This window comes from Stegostoma tigrinum, chromosome 7 (assembly GCF_030684315.1).
Source record: "Stegostoma tigrinum isolate sSteTig4 chromosome 7, sSteTig4.hap1, whole genome shotgun sequence".
Lineage (NCBI taxonomy): Eukaryota > Metazoa > Chordata > Chondrichthyes > Orectolobiformes > Stegostomatidae > Stegostoma > Stegostoma tigrinum.
The window spans coordinates 49,922,784-49,944,352 of NC_081360.1; the positions used below are offsets into that span (position 1 = coordinate 49,922,784).

The window sequence follows — 21,569 nt, forward strand, 5'->3', positions numbered from 1 at the left end:
TGCAGAGTTCCAAGTTGTCTGCTACTAATAGTCCCCTTTCAGTGACATTTTGACAAGGTTACAGGCCAATATGTTTATATTTATTTAATGAAGACTTCAAAAGGACATTATGGTGAATATTTAGTGCTTTATAAAACAAAGATCAGGAGAGAGAGAAATTGGGCACAAGAACCAGGAGACAGAGTCATAAAGTTTCCTTCTAAAAAAGAGACAATTAAGATTAAGAATATGCAGCATTCTTTTAGAAAGAACGAAGCAGCAAAGGGGCCTAACCTGCACATCTCTGGACTATGGGAGGAAACCAGAGCACCCAGCAGAAACAGGGAGAATGTACAAACTCCATAAAGACAATCACCCAAGGCTGGGATCAAACCCAGGTCCCTGGCATTGTGAGGTAGCAGTGCTAACCAGTATCATCCAGAAGCTTGTCATAAGTCAGGTCAAAGCAGCCCCATTTATTGGCACCACATCCACAAACATCCATTCCCTCCGCCACCAATGCTCAGTAGTAGCAACATGTACTATCTAGAAGATGCACTGTAGCAATTCGCCAAAGATTTTTAGTCAGCACCTACCGAATCCACGATCACTTCCATCTAGACAGGCAAGGGCAATAAGTACATGGGACCCTCCCTGCCACTCACTATTCTAAATTGGAAATATATCACTGTTCCTTCGTCAAAATCCTGAAATTTCCTCCCTAATGGCATTCTGGGTCAACCCACAGCACATGGGCTACAGCAATTCAAGAAGGCAACTTACCAGTACGTTCTCTAGCGCAACTTGGGACGGCAACAAATGCTGGTCAGCTAGCAACGCCCACATCCCACAAATGAACAAAAAAACTAATCCCTGTGGCACTCTATTAGCAGCAACTTGCCGACCCAAAAATGGCCCATTTATCCTTATCTTCTGCTTCTTGTTAGTTAACAAATCCTTTATCTGTCTAATGTATTACCCCTAAAGTCATGTTCTTCTTATTTCGGGTAACAATTTTGAGGTATATCTTATCAAACAACTTTTGGAAGTCCAAGCACAACATATCTACCAGATTTCATGCCATCCATCATGGTTGTTATTTAGTAAAAAAAAACTTTAATCGATTAGTTAAAAATAATTTTCCTATCAAAATGTTATTTTGGCTTTCCCTGAACAATTCATAATTTACTGTGAATCTTGCTGTAGTTTTGTTTAAAATGGATTGTAGTGGCTTCCCATAACTGAGCCTAGGCCAACTGACTTACAGATTTCTTCTTTTAACCTATTTTCACTATTTTCCAGTCCAGCAAAACCCTTACAGAACTGAAGGAATTTTGGAAGACTATAATCAATACATCCATCATCTGTGTCATTACTTCTTTTAAGTCTCTAGCATAGTTTCTGGCCATGGGGGACTTGTCGATCTTTAGTTTCAATAGTTTATGTGACACTTTTTCCCTGTAATAGTATTAATTTAAGTTCATCTTTCCCTACTACTATTATTGATGATATTTGGGAAGTTGGATTTTCAATTATCTTTGGGAACGCACTTCACAAAACTATTCTCCCTGAAGCAATTCGGAATCAAATATTATCAGAAGGACAATATCAACACCAACAGAAGATTCAGTCCATTGGGCCTACACATGCTTGTATTTAATGATAATGATAATATGACAGAATATTTCATTATGTAATTTAGGATACTTCTGAATCTAGAATATAACAATGAGGAATTATTCACATAACAGCATAGTAAAAAGAAAAGCAGAATTAGTTCCCACTTCAAGATCTTAAACATAGCCCCATTACTGCATGATGAATCCACTTGAATCATACTGGGACCAAAGTACTGGTGAATTGCAGAGCTAGAACTGTAGATGGGGATTGAAACAAAATAGTGGATAGGATGGCTCATATGCATTGAAAATTAAAAATTAAAGGAGAAGGTAGGAGTGCAAGTTAGTGATATGGCAAATTGTTACCAGAATAAAAAAGGAAGGGACAGAACGTGTGAATGTCACATTGCATAGACGGGTCACAAAGGAATATGGATAGGGTTAGACAATACAACAATCCCAGCCAAGACAGAATTCAAGAGCAGGAAGGTTATGCTAGAACTTTACAAACGTTGGTTAGGCCACAGCTAAAGTATTGTGTGCATCTCTGGAATCCACATTATAGGAGGAATGTGATAGCACTGGAGAGGATGCAGAGGAGATTTACCAGGATGCTGCTATTGGTTGGAAAATTTCAGTGAAGAGGAGAGATTGGAAGACTGGGGCTGTACGCCTTACTGCACAGAAGACTGATAGGGAACTTGTTTGAAATGAATAAAATACAGGGAGACATAGGTAGGGTAGACAGGAAGAAACATTTCTCCTTGATGGAGGAATTAATGACAATGGGGCAAATATTTAATATAAGGGGCAGGAAATTTAGAGGAAACGTGAGGAAAACCTTTTCACTCAGGTGGTGGTTGGAATCTGGAACTCTCTTTTTGAGATGCAGAAACCCTCATAACATTTAAGTACTTAGACATGCATTTGCGATGCCAAGGCATACAAGGCGAGAACGTGGAATTAGAATCGAGAGTTGTTTTCAACTGGGCTTTTTTTCAAAGGGTTCTTTTCTATACAATGCATGAGGCATTCAGAATAAAATTACTGAGATAACAGTGCAAATAGAAATAAATGAGTACGATTTGTTGGCAATTTAACTGAGTCATGGTTGCAGGTTGACCACGTTTAGGAATGGAATATTGAAGGATACTCTGTGTTTCAGAAGGATAAACAGGAAGGAAAATATGTGGTACATCTTTATTAGCAAACAGCAAGATCAGTGATCTAGTGAGAAATTATAAAGGCACTAGAGAGCAAGATGTAGCATGAGATTTTTTTGAATTCATTTTTGGAATGTGGGTGTCGCTGGCTGGTCAGCATTTACTGCCCATCGCTAGTTGCTCTTGAGAAGGCAGTGGTGAGCTGCCTTCGCAAACCACTTCAGTCCAACCGCTGTGTGTTGACCCACAATGCCTCTAGGGAGAGAATTCCAGGATTCTGATCCAGTGACAGCGAAGGAACAGCAATATATTTTCAACTCAGAATGGTGAGTGGCTTGGAGAGAAACTTGAAGGTAGAGGTGCTCCCATATATCTGCTGTCCTTTGTCCTAGTTGAAGTGGTTGTGGGTTTGGAAGATGCTGTCTCAGGATTGTTGGTGAATTTCTACGGTGCATCCTGTAGATAGTACACACTGGAGCTACTGAGTATCGGTGATGGAGCGAGTGGATGCTTGGGTAGAATTAAGAAATAGCAAGGGAAGGAAGTCCCGAGAAGGCGTAATCTATAGGTCCCCAAACAGTAGTTTCATAATAGGGCAAGTATAAACCAGGACATACTGGGGACTTATAAGAAATGTACAGCCATAATCATGAGTAATTTTAATATGCATATAGACTGGATTAATCAAATTGACAAGGGTAGACTCAAAGGAGAGATCATTGAATAGATTAGATATTCTTTCTTGGCACAATGACTTCATCTGACAAAGGAGCAGTGCTCCAAAAGCTTGTGATTTCAAATAAACCTGTTGGAATTTAACCTGTTGTATGACTTCTGATTTTGTCCACCCCAGTCCAACACTAGCATCTCCACATCATCCTGAGAGAAACAGGCAATGTAGAGATTATAGAAAATGAAGAACTTAAAATAATCATCGTCACTAGGGAAAAAGTGCGAAGAAAACTATTGTGATTAAAGGCAGAGAAGTCACCAGTCGCCTACATTCTAAGTCTTAAAACTAGCAGCAGAGAGAACAGGTTATTCTAAAATTCCCTGGAAGCTGGAAAGGTTCCTGTGGATTGGAAAAATGCTAAAATAAAATACCCTTACTCAAAATGGGAGGAAGGCAGACAGTAGAAAACCATAGGCTGGAATGTTTAATGTTTGTCACTGCGAAATTGTTAAAATTCATTACGAAAGAAGTGATAACAGGGCATTTGGAAAGACAAAATGCAATGCATCAGAATCAGCATCGTTTCATTAAGAATAAGTCACAGTTGACTAATTTGCTAAAGATGTGACTACCAAAATGAACATTGTAGATGTCATCTATCTGGACTTCCAGAAGGCATCTGATAAGGTGCCACATTAAATTTTAATACACCAGATAAGATCACCATGGGATTAGGAATAACATATTAGCTTGGACAGAGGACTGGCTCACTAACAGAAAAGAGAGCTAGGATAAATGGGTTTTTATCTGGTTGGCAAGATGTAACTGGTGGAGTGGCACAGGATTTATTCCTCAGGCCCCAACTATTTACAATCAATGTCAATGACCTGGATACAGGGATAGAGAGTGTGATAGTCAAACATGTAGATAACACTAAATTAGGTGGGAAAGCAAGTTGCATAAATGAAATTTACAAGCAGATATAGATAGGTTAGGTGAATGGGTCTAAATTTGGTAGATGGAGTTTAATATGAATAAGTGTCGAGTGCATCATTTTGCATGGAAGAATAGAAGGGAAACTTATTATTTAGATGGAGAGAAACTTCAGAGTGCTTTGATGCAGAGGGATCGAGGTGTCGCTGTGCATGAAATCGCAGGAAACGAGCATGCAGGTACAGTAGGCAATAAGAAAGCCAAATGCAATTTTGGCAGTTATTATTAAAGAAATAGAATATAGAAGTAAGGAAGTCTTGTTTACTGATGCTGCAGCTGGAGTACTGTGCAGAATTTTGGTCCCTTTGCTTTAGGAGGAAAGTAGCTGCATTAGAAGCCGTTCAGAGGTGGTTCACTAGATTGATACCAGAGATAGGAATTCTGTGTTATAAAGAAAAATTGAATAGTTTTGGCCTATATTGTTTAGACTTTAGAAGAATGAGGAGATCTATTTGATGTAAGAAAGATATAATATGGGCATTGACAAAATAGACATACAGTAGATGTGGAAATCCATAATGAAAGATTATAATTTTAGGCTAAGGGCTGGAAATTTAAAACAGAGATGGAGAAATTACTTCTCTCAAAGGGTTGTGAATCGACGTAATTATTGCTATAGGGTGCAATGGATGCAAGAACAGCAGCAAGACAGAGTTAAGGGCTTAGGAGACGGGCTGGGAAAATGGAGTCGAGGCAGAGATGAGATTAGCCATAATCAAATTGAATAGTGGAACAGATTGGATGGGCTGAATTGCCTACACGTGCTCCTAGTTCTTACGTTCTAATATGACGTTAAGCAAAAGCATGGCACTATATCATTGGTGAGGAAGAAACAAGAGCAAGTATTTAATTGAAAGCAGTCACCATGCTGGTATCATGCATCATCCAGCAGCTGCCTGAAAAACAGCATTTATAACCACCTTAAAATCACGCATGTAGCTTCTGAAAAATGTAAAGGGAGGAAATACTGCATAAATGAACAAATTTCTTGCTTTTGAGACAATGAAATCATATAATTCATGCACATCAGAAATCATACACTGCATACATACTGCAAAAAAATGCAGAGTGAAATGTAAATAAGTGGTCATACCTTGGCCCAAGATTGCAATCAGCAGAATCCTGGCTTCCAGCCTCACTTGGTGTACTCACCGATTTTGAGGGAGGAGATGTAGGAGGGACTAAATAGTGAAACAGACAGGTATCCGCTGTTACTACCCGTAGTGGATGCACTGGTAATGATGTTTCAAAATTAATTTAACATGAAATATTGAATAAAACAAACATGATGGCATTAAAGAAAAATACATGAATGAAATGAAATTTAAAAAGAGAGAAAGGAAAAAGCAAAGTTAAATTCCATGCAGTGTTTCATGCACTTAACAATGTATGCAGTCAGTGCTCGGATGCAATAAATTTGGAATCATCTGTGCACTTTAGTCATGCTTTCCTCGAATATAAGACAACAGTAACTTGCAGGTCACTCAACAAATCCAAACATGCACTATCCCTTTTGCTGACTTACACATACTATCATGGAGCAAAAACTCACACATCATTTGTACCAAATCACAAAATATTTTAATACAAATAACATTCAGAGCCAATAACACACCTGTTTTCCAATTTGTCAAAATAAACATTTATGAATATACTACACATAAATTGTTTATGTAGTGTGTAAAGGCTCCTTTCTGGAATCAAATGTCATGTGTAGGTCAGAGAAAAGGGATCATGCCTATTAGGCTGATATGCCTTCGGTGATTAGGGTAATTGGAACATGACAGGTGATGTTTTGTTTACAAATTGATGAATAATATAAGTAAAACATGATACAATGAAACAATTCAGAAAATTGTATCTTAACATCAAGAAAATTTGCATTTAACATGAACATAATTTATAATTCTTTTAACCTCTTTCATCACATATATACACAGCACAAAATAAATCAGCACAACTAGTTCATTTTGGCATTTAAGTTTAATTACATTTACCTATATAAACAGACATATAATCAATGCAAAAAAAAAGCCCAAAGTTGTTTGACATCAATAATGTTATTTCCAGGCCAGAAAAGATCCCACTGTATAAAAAGTGTCAAGATTTGTGGACCAACAGTGCACATATCATACGTGAAATATTAGAGACAAAAGCCTACTTTTATGAACTTCATCTACAATTTGCACAGTTTTTAAAATTTAACCAGCATAATGCAATAAAACAACAAGACGTCAAACAGATTCATGTCAACTCAGTACATATTGTAAATTCTTAGTAGTAGAATTGGTGGCGAAGACCTAGAAGCAAAACTACTGCTGTCAATTAGTGAATGGATACGGAACGTTAATAAGAGTTTATATACCTGTATACCTCAGCAGGACTGAGTCACATGGTGTTGAACCAAATAATTGTTTGTATTTATTTCTACCATGTTGGCCATAACAAGAACAAAATCATTAATTTTGCAGGAGTTCAGATATACCCTTAATACAAGTCATGCAAATGCAAAGGTGGGTCTCAGTGCCTGAGAGCATTAAGACAATTCCCTTTTTAATCAGGGGAAGGGGACAATAAGACAAAGAATGCTAAGTATTATCTCTACAACATTATTGAAAGTGTAATAGCGCTAATAGTCTATCACGTCTCCATTTCTATATTCTAAAAACTTTAAGGGACATGGATAGTGCAGGAAAATGCAGGTTAAGAGAGATCAGACAGAGTCATAGAGCTTTAAGCATGGAAATGACCCTTTGGTCCAAATCGTCCATGCTGACCAGATATTCTAAATTGATCTAGTCCCATGTGCCTGCATTTGGCCCATATGCCTCTAAACCTTTCTGATTCATGTATCCATCCAGATACCTCTTAAATGTTGTTTAAGGCTGATAAATTCCACACCCCATTCTCCCCCTTTCTCCTGTAATCCTTGATAATCAAGGGCCTACCTATCTCAGTCTTAAATGCGCTCAATGACCTGGCCTCCACAAGCTTCTGTGGCAGTGAATTCCATAGATTCACCAATCTCTGGCTGAAGAAGTTTCTCCATTCTAAAAGGTGTTCCCTTTACTCTAAGGCCATGCTCTCGGGTCCTCGTCTCTCCTACCAATGGAAGCATCTTCCCAACATCCACTCTGTCCAAGTCATTCAGTATTCTGTAAGTTTCAATCATATCCCTACTCATCCTTCTAAACTCCAGTGAGTATAGCCCGAGTCGCCAAGCATTCCTCATGTTAAGTTTTCCATTCCTGGGACCATTCTTGTGAACCTCCTCTGAATCCGCTCCAGGGCCAGTACATCCTCCCTGAGATGTTGGGCCCAACTCCAAGATAACCTTTTGTTGTCCACTATGCCACCAATTTTGGTGTCATCTGCAAATTTACTAACCACACCTTCTATATTCACATCCAAATCATCTCTATAAATGGCAAAAAAAAATAGCAGACCCACCATTGATCCTTACAGCACACCGCTGGTCACAGGCCTCCAGTGTGAGAAGCAACCCTCCACCACCAACCTCCGTTTTCTACCTTTGAGTCAATTGTGTATCACTGCATTTCACGTAATCTAACCTTGTTAGCCAGTCTGCCATGTGGAACCTTGTTGAATGCCTTACTGAAGTCCATATAGATCACGCCCACTGTTCCACCTTCATCAATCCTCCTTCCCATGCACAAAGCCATGTTGTCTATCTCTAATCAGACATTGTCTTTCCAAATACACGTAAATCCTATCCCTCAGGATCCCCTCCAACAACTTGCCCACCAGTGATTACAGGCTCACTTGTCTATAGTTCCTTGCCTTTTCCTTCCCACCTTCCTTAAATAGTGACATCACCTTAGCCAACTTTCAATCTTCCAGCACCTCACCTATGGCTGTTGACGTTACAAATATCTCAGCAAAGGGGCCTGGTAGTCACTTCCCCAGCTTCCCACAAAGTTCTGGGGTACATTTGATCAGGTCTTGGTGAATTATCCACCTTTATGCATTTTAAGACATCCAGCACCACCTCTTCTGTAAAAAGGACATTTTCAAGTTGTCACCAAATTCTCTATCTTCCATATCCTTCTCCACAGTAAACAGTGACGCAAAATATTTGTTTAGTATCTCCACTATGTCTTGCAATGCCACACACTTGCAGTCTTGCTGATCTTTAAGGGGCCCTATCCTCTCCCTTGTTACTCTTTTGTCCTTAATACATTAGTAGAATCCCTTTGGATTCTCCTTAATCCTATTTGCCAAAGCTATCTTATATTTCCTTTTTGGCTTTTCTGATCTCCCTCTTAAGTATACTTCTACTGCCTATATACACTTCTAGGAATTTACTCGATCCCTGCTTTCTATACCTGACTTATGCTTCCTTCTTTTTCTTGACCAAAACCTCAATTTCTCTAGTTACCCAACATTCCCTATACTTACTAGCCTTGCTCTTCGACCTAACAGGAACATCCTGTCTCTAGACCCTCATTATCTCATTTTTGAAGGCTTTCCATTTTCCAGCTGTCATGATATCACTGGATAGCGTATTCTTGCTCTTATTTCTTATGTTCTCCTATTAAGGCTAGAGTCCACTACTCTGGTAATCTTCTGGCTGATATCCTATGTTACAATCCACTTTAAGTTGAAACCATCCAAAACTGCTGTCCATATCCTAATCAGGCCCATGGCTAATTCATTAAGCACTTGTTCGCACCAATGTATGGTGGCCTTCAAATCCTCCAACACTGTTACAACTTTGTTACTAGATGTGGTTGTCATCGAATATACCAGCACTTCCCTCTGATTTTCACTGACTCCAGTTTTTCTAGGTTTCCATTAACATACTACCTTGATGTCAAGGGAGCCACACATACGTCATCTTTGGTGTTTAGCTCTTTTGTCAGCGTTCGGTCTAGGGGCACAATATTGTTAGGAGACAAGTGGTCTTGGCAAAACCCAAACTGAGCATCAGTACGCAGGCTAGAACTGAGCAAGTGCTGCTTGACATGGGTCAACAACATCTGCCATCACTTTGCTAAAGATCATGAATTGACTGGTGGAACTATAACCAGCCGGATTGGATTTGTCCTGCATTTTGTGGACCAAACATATCTGAGCAATTTTCTTTGTTGCTAGGCAGATACTATCATTGTAGCTTTACTGGGACAGCTCAGCAAGGGATACACCTAGTTCTGAAGCACAAACCATCAGTACAATTATCAGACAGTTATCAGGGCCATAATTTTTTGCAATACCCGATGCTTTCAGCCGTTTTATTGATATCATGTGGAGTGAATAGAATTGGTTGAAGGCTGGCAACTGTAATCCTAGAGACCTCAGGTTCCTACAACACCTGCCTCATATGCATTTACTTTTTCTTCAATTAGGCTCCTGTAACATGCCTTAGTGCACTTGTGTTAAAGGTGCCATATAAATGCAAGTTACTGTTTTATCAGTCTCACTATTCTAATCTCTGGCTCTGTGCTCATCCTGTTCTCTTACAAGTTCTTCTTTTCACTCATCCAAGCTTTCCTGCCAACTCATGTCAATTCCGTTACAGCACTGCTCATCATTTTTATTCCCTTCCTCAATTTCAGTTCATTCCATTCAACTCCCTGAACATGCCTTATATCTTTTTAAACTCTTAACTACTAGAGTTATTTGAATTAGTATTAAATTTTTATTGAAAAATATGGTTTTAGCCAGCTTTAAACAGATTTTCTCATGGTAGTGTGAAGGAATAGTACAAGTTGAGGAGATAATGGGTGAGGGGGGCAATGTGACAGGGAGCGTAGGGTGCCATATGTGAAGATACAAAACAAAGTGAGGGTGTGAGTAAGGACAGACAGGATATTCTGGAGGGGATATGAGAATGGTTAATGAATTATATAAAAAAAGGAATAAAGAATTGAAGACCAACAGAAGAGAAGAAATAAGAGAAGAAAACTGCACAAATATAGTTTGAGGGTGCATACATGAGGATCAATGGTCGGCACAACATTGTGGGCTGAAGGGCCTGTTCTGTGCTGTACTGTTCTATGTTCTATGTTCTATAAAGACATGAGTGCAGGACATGAAAACAGAGGAAGATGCTGGTAAGGCTAATCGCGAATGCATAAGGGGTGGTTTTGCAGCTGTGAGCAATTGTAGGCAACACCCAACTTCTGTGAACTAGGACAGCAAATCAGAACAGAAAGGGAGGAAATCAAGTCAAATTGAAAACACAAGAAAAAAAAGCATTCTGGGAATATATATGATTGAATGAACAGTCTAAGTGAAAGAGATATGGGAGAAATGAGTAGCAGGACTGAATTACAGGGTGAAAACAAAATAAATAAGGAAACCACTTTTGTCTGGTGTCTGTATTCTCACCAAAGAGTTTACCAAGTATATGTCACCATTCTTGTCCTCACAGTATTATCCAATCTACCATTTCATGCCCAAAAGAAAATGAAAAAGAAAAATTAAAGAGGAGTGACAAGTCAAAAGAGGTACGCAAACTTTAGCTGAGAAGAAAGACAGAAGAAAACTTTTTATACATCACTTTTAAGGTATGGAAATTTTTTAAAAATTAAAAATAAACAAATATTATCAACAAGAACTATCAAACATATTCAACACTGAGCAACACAAGGAGATTTAAGATAAGTTAGGAATAGATTGGCAAAAACATAGCTGTAAGGAACATCTTAAAAGATGAAAGTGGACACAACAGAACAGCAACATAAAATAGCAACAGTGATTAGAAGAAAAACTACATCTTCAGACTTAGTATGCAGCATCAAGGAGGATCCACTGGGTATGGCAAGTCTTCAATATAGTCTGTAATGCTTGAGAATGTAACACTTTGTCACAGTTGATAGTGCTGTTACAAAAATGCACATCTCCAACTCATCTCAGCAATTCCACAGGAGATCTGCTTTATGTTATTCTACACCTTTGTAGTAATGAGAACAGAGCACAACCAGTAACAATATCACACCCAATTAACATTTCCATTTTCAGCAAGTGCTGTATTTGGGATTCAACTCTCAAAATATCATTACAAGAAACAAAATTGTTAGAGATAGACCTTTCATTTTTGACTAATGTTCCTGCTGAACTTGCTAAATTAAAATGTATTGCTTTTCATAACTATACCTTGTGTCTTTAAGGACAGAATAACATAATGATGCTCTACTGCCATCTACTGATAGCCCAGTATTGTTATCTGATAAAAATGGCATTCCATAATGTGAACATTTGCTAATTTATTTAGGTGTTAAGAAATGGATAAAACAAAATGTAAAAAATACAACTTTTAGCTCTCAATATTTCAGTAAGCCAAAAATAATCAGAATCTGTGAAACCTTCACTGATTAACATTTAACATGTTTGGACAGTTTTGTCAAACAAATCTGGCATCACATTAAAAGCAAACCTAAATTAAGTGCTACTCCCAATGTAGATTATTTGTGAGCAGCAATTTTTACTTTCATTTTCACGTCCCAAATTCAAGTCTCACTTTGAACTGACTTTAATAAAACAAAATAAACCAAAACAAAATAGCACATAACTCAGTAAAATACTTAGAAATAAAAAAACAATGTATTCTCACACAAAATGAAACATACCTCATTAACAAAATTCACATACATACCAACAGAGGGTTCAGGTGTAATGCCCATACTCTGCAGCAATGCCTCAGCTTCTCTTCGCTTCTTTTCAATATCAGATTCTTCATTTTGTACCAACTCTTTTTTCTGATCAGCCTGAAGAAAAAATTATGAATACAAAATATTTTACAAAATATGGTTATAAATTGTGATTATGCAACAGAATTCTAAAATAAATTTGGTGCATTATCAATTTCAAGTTATGTTATCACCGAGTTTTCTTTTAACCAACCTTTTTCCAATCTCTGCTAAGGAAGCTATCATAATGTAGTTCTATAGGTGCCCTCCGCTCTCTAATACCTCATAAAAATGTTCACTCTTCACGCGTAACCCAGGTGAAAATACTTCACAAATTATTTCAGAAAAACGTTATAATCAATGTCAAAATTATCGATAGATATATATTATCATCTAATATGGTCAGAAGGAATGCCCAAGGCCTAATGGAATGAGGAAGTAGGTGATGGATATATTAATATGTTATTATATACTAAACACAAAGTTTAATTAACTGAATAAGGCTCTCACTAAAACTGTGGACTTGGGACTCTATTCAAAAACATTTATTTTCAGTGTACGAAAATAGTACGAAAGGATGGGTGAGTCAAAACGTCTAGTTTCAGTGTATGCTTACTCACCAGTCTTCTGAAAGTGAGCCTTTTGGCTATTGAACGAATGAAGTTATCGTGTAGACCTGGGTTACTTCTTTGCCAAAAATGAAACAAGGTGTGGCTTTAGCACTTTCATTACCATACAGATGCAGAGTAAAAAGCAACTTTTTTTTGGAATTAAGGGCCTGATGATTTAAACATGGATAAAAGTTCAGAAAGGTTGTTAACTTGCATGGTCGAAATTTATCAAAACATGATTTATTGACTGTTTTTGAGACATGGTCAGATCTTGACACATTTAAAAAGATTAAGAAAAGGGCCATGGAAATGTATATAATGAAATTCAGTAAGTTGCATGCAAAACTGAAGATAAAAATGTGTGGAAAAGAATGGCTAAAATGCTACCTAGACACTGAGTAATAAACGGTCAGACCAAAGCTAAGGCATTTGAGAGAGCTACCAGTTTCAAATTTGGGGATGACAACACACTAAAATATTTGAAGAATGGTCATCCATTTTGAAATAGTCAAAACTGATCATTTAATTATGTAGCACCCAATGAAATACTGTTATTATTAAATAGGCCATTGATGAAAAAAAGCACACTGGATACGGAAATATGTCTGAATTTGCACTTTATACAACTGAGACACTTTAGTATAGGATGTAGAAATAAGGGGTGGTGAGTACGATAAGTGATAAATGAGACAATGTATTGGACAGTAAACTATAACGGCTGATAGTATGCCTCACCTTAGCAAAAGATTTCAACAAGGGTGTGGCTATTGATTTGAAGGTATAGGATAAAGAGTAACATTTTCACTTTAGATTTGTCAAACAGATTGTCAGTCAACAACAACATAGAAAAATTAAGAAAATAACTGTAGATAAGGTAATGTCTCTCCGATATTGGCAGTGGACTTTGCAAAAAATTAATTCAGAATACATGAACATAATAGTTATTAACAGAGCAACAGACTGCACTTTTAGCAATGGGGTATGCAAAAGGTACCATTCAATTAATAGATATAAACCGTTTTAAAATTTTGACAGATTAGCTGAGATGTAAACATCTGTACTGTCCATGTATGGTTGTCCATGTTAAGTGTTTGTTGCAGATAGTTGGAGGTTACAGTATGTCTCAGTTCGTTTTTTAGTAGGAATCCTAAAGTTTCATCAGTATTAAATGATCAGCCTGCAGTGTGGGAAGGGGCTACAATTAGCTCTACCTTTTCCAGAACATTTGAATGCACTGCAAGCAGCCAGAAAGGCTTTTAAGCTGAAGTGTCAGAAAGAATTCAGCTAATCTCAAATTATAAAATAATGCCATTGGAAATCAGTTTCAATCAGGGAGATATGGTTTATTTTAAAACACAGGAACCTGAAGAATGGAGACATCTGGGAAAAGTTATTAGTAAAATAACAGGTGCACAGCATACAGACCAGACTGTACAGGTGTACTCTTCAAGGTTGCACTGTATGGACTACAAATTTAGATTCTGAAAAAGTTACAAAAAGAAACAAGGAGCCAGGTACCTCTTATACCCAACATTCTACAGCTATGACCAACTGGTGCAATTGACAATTCGTCTGATGATGGATAAATCAGTTCTGATGTCCAATATGAGGCCATTGTTTCCAAAGATAACTGCCAAAAGCGGGACCTCAAATATTTACCAGAAGCAGCCAGTCAATGAAGAAATGTGACCACTATAAAGAGAGTGGGAAAGACCAAAGTAAAATGTAAAAGCTGGCTGATTGCATAGAAATGATGTGCAGATGGTTAGGCCCATGGATTGGGAACATAAGGTACAAGAATGGAAAGCAAGAATGTGCAATGTAAGCTCAAACTGTGGGTTAAGAAGCCAACATTTCCCTTGAAAGAGATCACAAATCATTAAAAGGAATCCTATTACTTTGGAGGGGGAGATGAAACAAAAGCAGTCCTGGAGTTAGAAGGCTAAAAAGCAAGACATAGTTTAACAAGGTTAAGAAATATAGTACAAATAAGGAAAAGCTTGGTGATGACAAGCATACCAGAAGAGAAGTTAATAAAGTTACAAAATGACAAGAATTACAAAACTGGAACGAATCTGGGTTTATGCAGAGTGCTTGACAGGGAATAGCCAGATCTATCAATTCGGTGGAAATGCGCATGGTATGTCTTGTTGGGTCATATGAGGCTAAAACAATGAAGTTTTTAAGATAAAGTGGAGGACCAAGATACAATAGTGGATTCACCCACAGCAGGAAAAGCAATTTTGAACATTTTTTTGACTCTGTTGATTACAATTATTTAGGAGTGTAGACCAATTGATGTTAAGGCTGCATTTCTACAAGAAGCTCAGCTCAAGATGGAAGTATTTCTTTTTCCTCCAAAAGAGACACCAAACACAATCAAGACACTCTGGAAATTAATTAAACGTGCATACGGCCTGAAGGCTGCCTCTAGAGTTGTTATTTCTCAGAATGGTCTTTCTTATTAACATTTGATTGCCTTCAATTAAAAACAGATCCTGCCATGTTTTACTGGCAAAATGAGGGACAGCTTTCAGGTATCTTTATGGTGTATGTAGCTGATACTTTTATGGGGTGGTAGCAGTGAATTTTAAAACATCATGAATGGGCTTAAAGCAGAATTCAAAACTGGAAGATAGGTTTCTGTGGCTTTTAAGATATTGGGAAAAGGCAGGCAAGTGGATTTTCAGAATCTTCCAGGATCTCACTGATAGCAGAGCAGACTCAAAAGGCCAAATAGCTTACTTCTGCTCTTATGTCTTATGGTCACTTTCAATATATATTTATTACATTAGTGAGATGACTCTTGCACTGGTAATTAATCAGTGTTTCATAATGACAAACAAAGGAATTATTTCTCGCCTATAGGTGTTGCACTAACAATCAGCTGGATGTTTCACCATTCTTGTACTAGAAATATTAATCCAACAATCCCATTGCACTATTACTTATGTCACCATCTGACGTTTATCTTCAATTCCTCAAAACTTTCAAATGCAACATTTGATTCACTGCTGTTTACATCTATTTCTTAAATAACAACTGGTTTGGAATTCACCAGATATACTAGCAGCAGCGTATTCGCAAAGATAAAAGAATCTCCAAATAAGCAAAACTAATTTGGTTAGGATTTTTTTAATTGGATAAAAGCATTTATGACCATAAAGGCAATAAAAGTTTTTAAAAATACATGCTGCATGTATACCAAAAGAAATACCCATGCAGGATACAAATGTATGGCACCATTTGCGACTTACTTCTTTTTTCTTTCTTTCCTCTTCTTTCCTCTTCTTTTCCTCCCTGATTTGAGCCAAGCGCTGCTTTTTGCGCTCTAATTCTGCTTTAAGTTCACTTTTGTCTTTGTCTGACATAACTGCAGCCCTGTTTTCACAAAATCAGAAGACAGAATTCAGCATAACATTTTCAAAAATAAATCCTTTATTGGTCCTCAACATGTAGAATACATGACTTAATTTACAATTTAGACTATTTAAGTCCTGGAAAACGACAAGCAACAGTCTATACTTTTTCTGCAATCAACCGTTGCATGCATTTTACAGTGAAACATATTGAGTGCTAAAATGAATGCTAGCCTTTTAACTTAAGCATTATTTCTGCAGTTTTCAAAGTACAGTGTTACAAGTTAAAGACTAAACAAGAAAGTTTTAAAAAGCAAGTGCATAAATTTACTGCTGAAGTTACCAATTAGAACCAAATGCATGCACTCATTGCAGGATTCCACAGCAAGTCAGGGGTTACAATGACAGAGGTGAACAGCATGGATACAGACCCTTCGGTCCAATTTCCATAAGTCTGCAGCAACTAACTCAACTTGTCACTCCGGGAAGCCTATCAACCATCTACAATGCACAGATCAGGAGTGTGAGGGAATGTTCCCCACATGCCCGGATGAATGCAGCTCCAATTACAGTCAAGAAGGGTGATACCATGAAGGTCAAAGCAGCTCATCTGACTGGCAACACATGCATAAATATTCACTTCCACCACCACCATACACATTAGCATCATTTACAATTTTCAGCCTGCACCCCAAGTCCTAGATTCTCCAAACAGTATAAAGTTTCTTTCAATTAACCTTTCTAAAAATGAGTTTATCACCCCTTAAACATCTAAATTCCAGGGAATACAAATCTAGTTTGTGTGTTTGTTCCTCTTAATTTAATCCTTGCAGTCAATACTTCCAGCAAAAATACCATTTAAGCCAATAATATCCTTCCTCAAGTGTAGTGGCACAACTGCTGATAGTACTCCAACTGTGTCTAACCAAAGCTTGGATAATTAAAACATATCTTTAACCTACTTTCATTCTAATCCTCTGGAGGCAAAGGCCAGCTTTCAGTTGGGCTTCTTGATTATTTTACATTTATCATTGTCATTTTATATGATTTCCATTGCTATTTCCCAAAGTTTTTTTTGGATCCCCGGTGTCTTCAACTTTAGAAGGCACACTGTTCTATCCTACTCAGAGTCATAGAGCTATACAGCACGGAAACTGATTGACAGATTGATTTATTGTCGTGTATACTGAAATACTGGTGAAGAGCTTTGTTTAGAAGTGGTACAGGCAGATCACAGCAAGCAAGGGAAGTACAGATCAAAAAGACTTAGAGGCGTACAGGTTACTTTATTTGTGGCTAGGGTCCCTTCAACAGTCTGGTAATGGCTGGAAAGAAACTGTTCCTGAACCAGTTAAAGCATGTGTTCAGGCTTCTATATCTTCTGCCTGACGAAAGAGGTTGTAGGTCATTACTAGGGTGCGAGGTGTCTTTGATGATGTTGGCTGTCTTCCAGTGGCAGCCATGTAAATAGAGTCTATGAATGGAAGGTTGGCTTCTGTGATGATCTCGGCTGTGCACACCACGTTCTATAGTTTCTTATGTTCCTGGGCACAGCAGTTGCCACACCAAGCCGTTATACATCCAGACAGTATGCTTTCAATGGTGCATCTCAAAAGTTGGTGAAGGACCTCATGGACATGCCAAATTTCCTGAGCTGCCTGAGGAAGAGGAGGTCTTGTTATGCCTTCTTGACTGTTGCATCTATGTGGAAAGTTTAGGACAGGTCGTTTGTTATTGTCACTCTGTGGAACCTGATGCTCTTCACTCTCTCAACCTCAGTTCTGGTGATGCAGATGGGGGCATGTTCTCCTCCTTTCTTTCTGACGTCGATGATCTGTTCATTAGTTTTGCCGATGTTGACAGATTGTCTTCATTGCACCACATTCACAAGCACTCTATCTCTCTTCTGTATTTTGACTCCTCGTCGGTCCGACTTGACATTGGTCCAACTCGTCCACGTCAACCAGATATCTTAAATTAATCTTATCCCATTTGCCAGCATTTGGCCCCATCACTCTAAACCCTTCCTGTTCATGTACCCATCCACATGCCTTTTAAATGTTATAACTGAATTGGAAACAATCAGCTATTATTTCAGTTGTTTCCCAGTGTGAGTAGTAAATCTCTGTTTCAGCAACGGAACAATCTCAGTGCAGGAATCAATATTTTCATTAGAAATGGGAAGTAGCAGAGGAAAAATATTCAGACAATCAAAATAATTTTGATGCAGCTCCACACTACAGTTCATGGAAACCCATCATTATCAGCAATAAGGAACAATTTAAGTGGGAGATAAATGGAGGTTTGATTTGTTTCTTGTAGAATTAATCCACATCTATTATCACAATCTAGTCAACGAAAGATCAAATTAATTTGATTGTGATAGATCAGGCCAAGTGGCCTTTGCACCCAGCTTCAATCCAGCCTGTAACTGTCCCTTGGACCTCATGAGTTTATTTTTACTGCCTAGCCTGCTTTATTGGACCAGAATATTACAGAATATTTAGGAGTTCAGGTTTAAAGTTGGATGGCCTCAAATTTGCCTACATTGAAATCCATCTCCACTGTTCTGCCACCTATTTGATTAACTGATTTGTAATTTTATGCTTCCATTAGCACCATTCATAATGCTACCTTTTTTTTGTCTTCAATTAATTTACATATGTTGGCTCCTAGCTCATCATTTAAATTGTTAATAAAGTGTATAGGCCCCAATATACAATCTGTGAGGCACCAATAGTCACATTCTGCCAATTATTCCTATTTTGTTTTTCCTGCCATTCACCAATTTCCTAACCATGTCATTAATTTGTTTTCATAGCTTCAACTTTAGCTAACAAGTATTGTTAGTGAGTTTTGAGAAGATTTGTAGCTCAGGTTACAGTTCAGGACGTGAGTTTGCTCGCTGAGCTGGAAGGTTCGTTTTCAGACGTTTCGTCACCATTCTAGGTAAAATCATCAGTGAGCCTCCAGTGAAGCGCTGGTGTTATGTCCCGCTTTCTATTTATCTGTTTAGGGTTCCTTGGGTTGGTGATGTCATTTCCTGTTCTTTTTCCTCAGAGGATGGTAGATGGGCTCCAAATCAATGTGTTTGTTGATGGAGTTCCGGTGGGAATGCCATGCTTCTAGGAATTCTTGTACGTGTCTCTGTTTGGCTTGTCCTAGGATGGATGTGTTGTCCCAATCAAAGTGGTGTCCTTCCTCATCTGTATGTAAGGATACTAGTGATAGTGGATCATGTCTTTTTGTGGCTAGTTGATGTTCGTGTATCCTGGTGGCCAGCTTTCTGCCTGTTTGTCCAATGTAGTGTTTGTCACAGTTCTTGCAAGGTATTTTGTAAATGACTTTCGTTTTACTTGTTGTCTGTATAGGGTCTTTTAAGTTCATTAGCTGCTGTTTTAGTGTGTTGGTGGGTTTGTGGGCTACCGTGATGCCAAGAGGTCCGAGTAGTCTGGCAGTCATTTCCGAAATGTCTTTGACGTAGGGGAGAGTGGTTATGGTTTCTGAGCCCGTTTTGTCTGTTTGTTTGGGTTTGTTGCTGAGAAATCGGCGGACTGTGTTCACTGGGCACCCGCTCTTTTTGAATATGCTGTATAGGTGATTTTCTTCTGCTCTTCGTAGTTCCTCTGTGCTGCAGTGTGTGGTGGCTCGTTGAAATAATGTTCTAATGCAGCTTAGTTTGTGGGTGTTGGGATGGTTGCTCCTGTAGTTCAGTATTTGGTCCGTATGTGTTGTTTTCCCGTAGACGCTGGTTTGAAGTTCCCCATTGGCTGTTCACTCTACTGTGACATCTAGGAATGGCAGTTTGTTGTATTCAAAAAGAACGGGTACCCATCCTAGGACAAGCCAAACAGAGACACGTACAAGAATTCCTAGAAGCATGGCATTCCCACCGGAACTCCATCAACAAACACATTGATTTGGAGCCCATCTACCATCCTCTGAGGAAAAAGAACAGGAAATGACATCACCAACCCAAGGAACCCTAAACAGATAAATAGAAAGCGGGACATAACACCAGCGCTTCACTGGAGGCTCACTGATGATGTTACCTAGAATGGTGACGAAACGTCTGAAAACAAACCTTCCAGGTCAGCGAGCAAACTCGCATCCATAACAAGTATTGTTTTGTTACGCTATTTCCATCAATTACCTTAAAATGATTTGATAATTCTATTATTTTTAAACACAAAAAACAATGAACTATCAAGAGGGTATACTGTGCCCTAATGGCTGATTCAGTTCGTAGCATTCTCACCTTAAGTTAGAGTTTACGGAGTCAGTCCAAAAACAGTACAGATATAAACAAGCACTGAATTATCTTAACATACAGCCCTTCTGACAAAATATTAGAACAAGGTTTTAAAGATCTGTTTGTGGTTTGCACGGCTATTTTTAAAAATGATCACCTAATGTCCGGGTCAATGTCCCAAGGGCAGCAGGGTGGAACAGTAGTTAGCTCTGCTGCCTCACAGTGCCAGGGAGGCGGATTTGATTCCTTGGGTGACTGTCTGTGTGAAAGTTGCACATTCTCCTCATGTCTGGAAGGGTTTCCTCCCAGACTCCAAGGATGTGCTGGTTAGGTGGATTGGCCATGCTAAATTGTTCCATAGTCCCTATGGATTTGCAGGCTCAGTTGGTGTCGTCATGGTAAATGTGGGGATAGGGTGGGGATGTTGGGTCAGGAAGGGATGACCTACAGAGTGTCAGTGTAGACCAATGGGACAAATAGCCTCTTCCTTCACTGTAGAGATTCTACGATAAACCAACACCATCATCTCTCTGTTGTGGAATCTTGCCTCCCATGTTTCTTACGTAGCATCCACTGCAGTAATACAGTAAATTTACTGACAAGAAAATCAACAGTGACAGGGAAAGATATTACAGGTCAGTAACACTGAAACTTTACATATACAAAGAACAAAGAAAGCTACAGCACAGGAACAGGCCCTTTGGCCCTCCAAGCCTGCGCCGATCAAGATCCTCTGTCTAACCTGTCATTTATTTTCTAACGGTCTGCGTACATTTGCTCCCTGCCCATCCATGTACCTGTCCAAATATATCTTAAAAGACGCTAACGTGTCTGCGTCTACCACCTCCGCTGGCAACGCGCTCCAGGCACCCACCACCCTCTGTGTAAAGAACTTTCCACGCATATCTCCCTTATGTACTTCAATTCTATTTGCTTACTACTTTAAAAAGTTGCTCAAGTTGCAACTAACTTGTCCTTTCCAAACCTCATCACCAATATGGAGGGGCGATGGCCTAGTGGTATTATCACTGAACTGCTAATCCAGAGACTCCGATAACATTCTAGGGGCCCAGTTTGAATCCCATGGGAAATGATAGAACTTGAATTCAATAAAAATATCTGGAATGAGGAATCAAACAATGAATGAATCCATTGCTGATTATCAGGAAAAACCCATCTGAGTTCACTAATGTCCTTAAGGAAAGGAAACTGCCATCCTTACTTGGTCTGGCCTACATGAGACTCCAGACCCACAGCAATATGGTTGA

General features: G+C 38.5%; 1 protein-coding gene across 4 annotated transcripts in view; it reads right to left on the reverse strand.

Annotated features, from left to right (window-relative positions):
* LOC125454063 (cytoplasmic dynein 1 intermediate chain 2) overlaps positions 1-21,569 on the reverse strand; it is a 78,705-nt gene that overhangs the window by 50,329 nt on the left and 6,807 nt on the right. For 2 of the 4 annotated variants that reach the window (XM_048534347.1, XM_048534344.1), the window contains exons 2-4: positions 15,948-16,071; positions 12,046-12,157; positions 5,521-5,608 (exon numbers count right to left, since the gene is read on the reverse strand). In XM_048534347.1, the coding sequence (XP_048390304.1) occupies positions 5,521-5,608; positions 12,046-12,157; positions 15,948-16,061 (314 nt within the window). In that variant the 5' untranslated portion in view covers positions 16,062-16,071. Of the gene's footprint in view, positions 1-5,520; positions 5,660-12,045; positions 12,158-15,947; positions 16,072-21,569 lie in introns of all 4 variants that reach the window. The other 2 variants (XM_048534346.1, XM_048534343.1) reach the window with 1 other exon arrangement.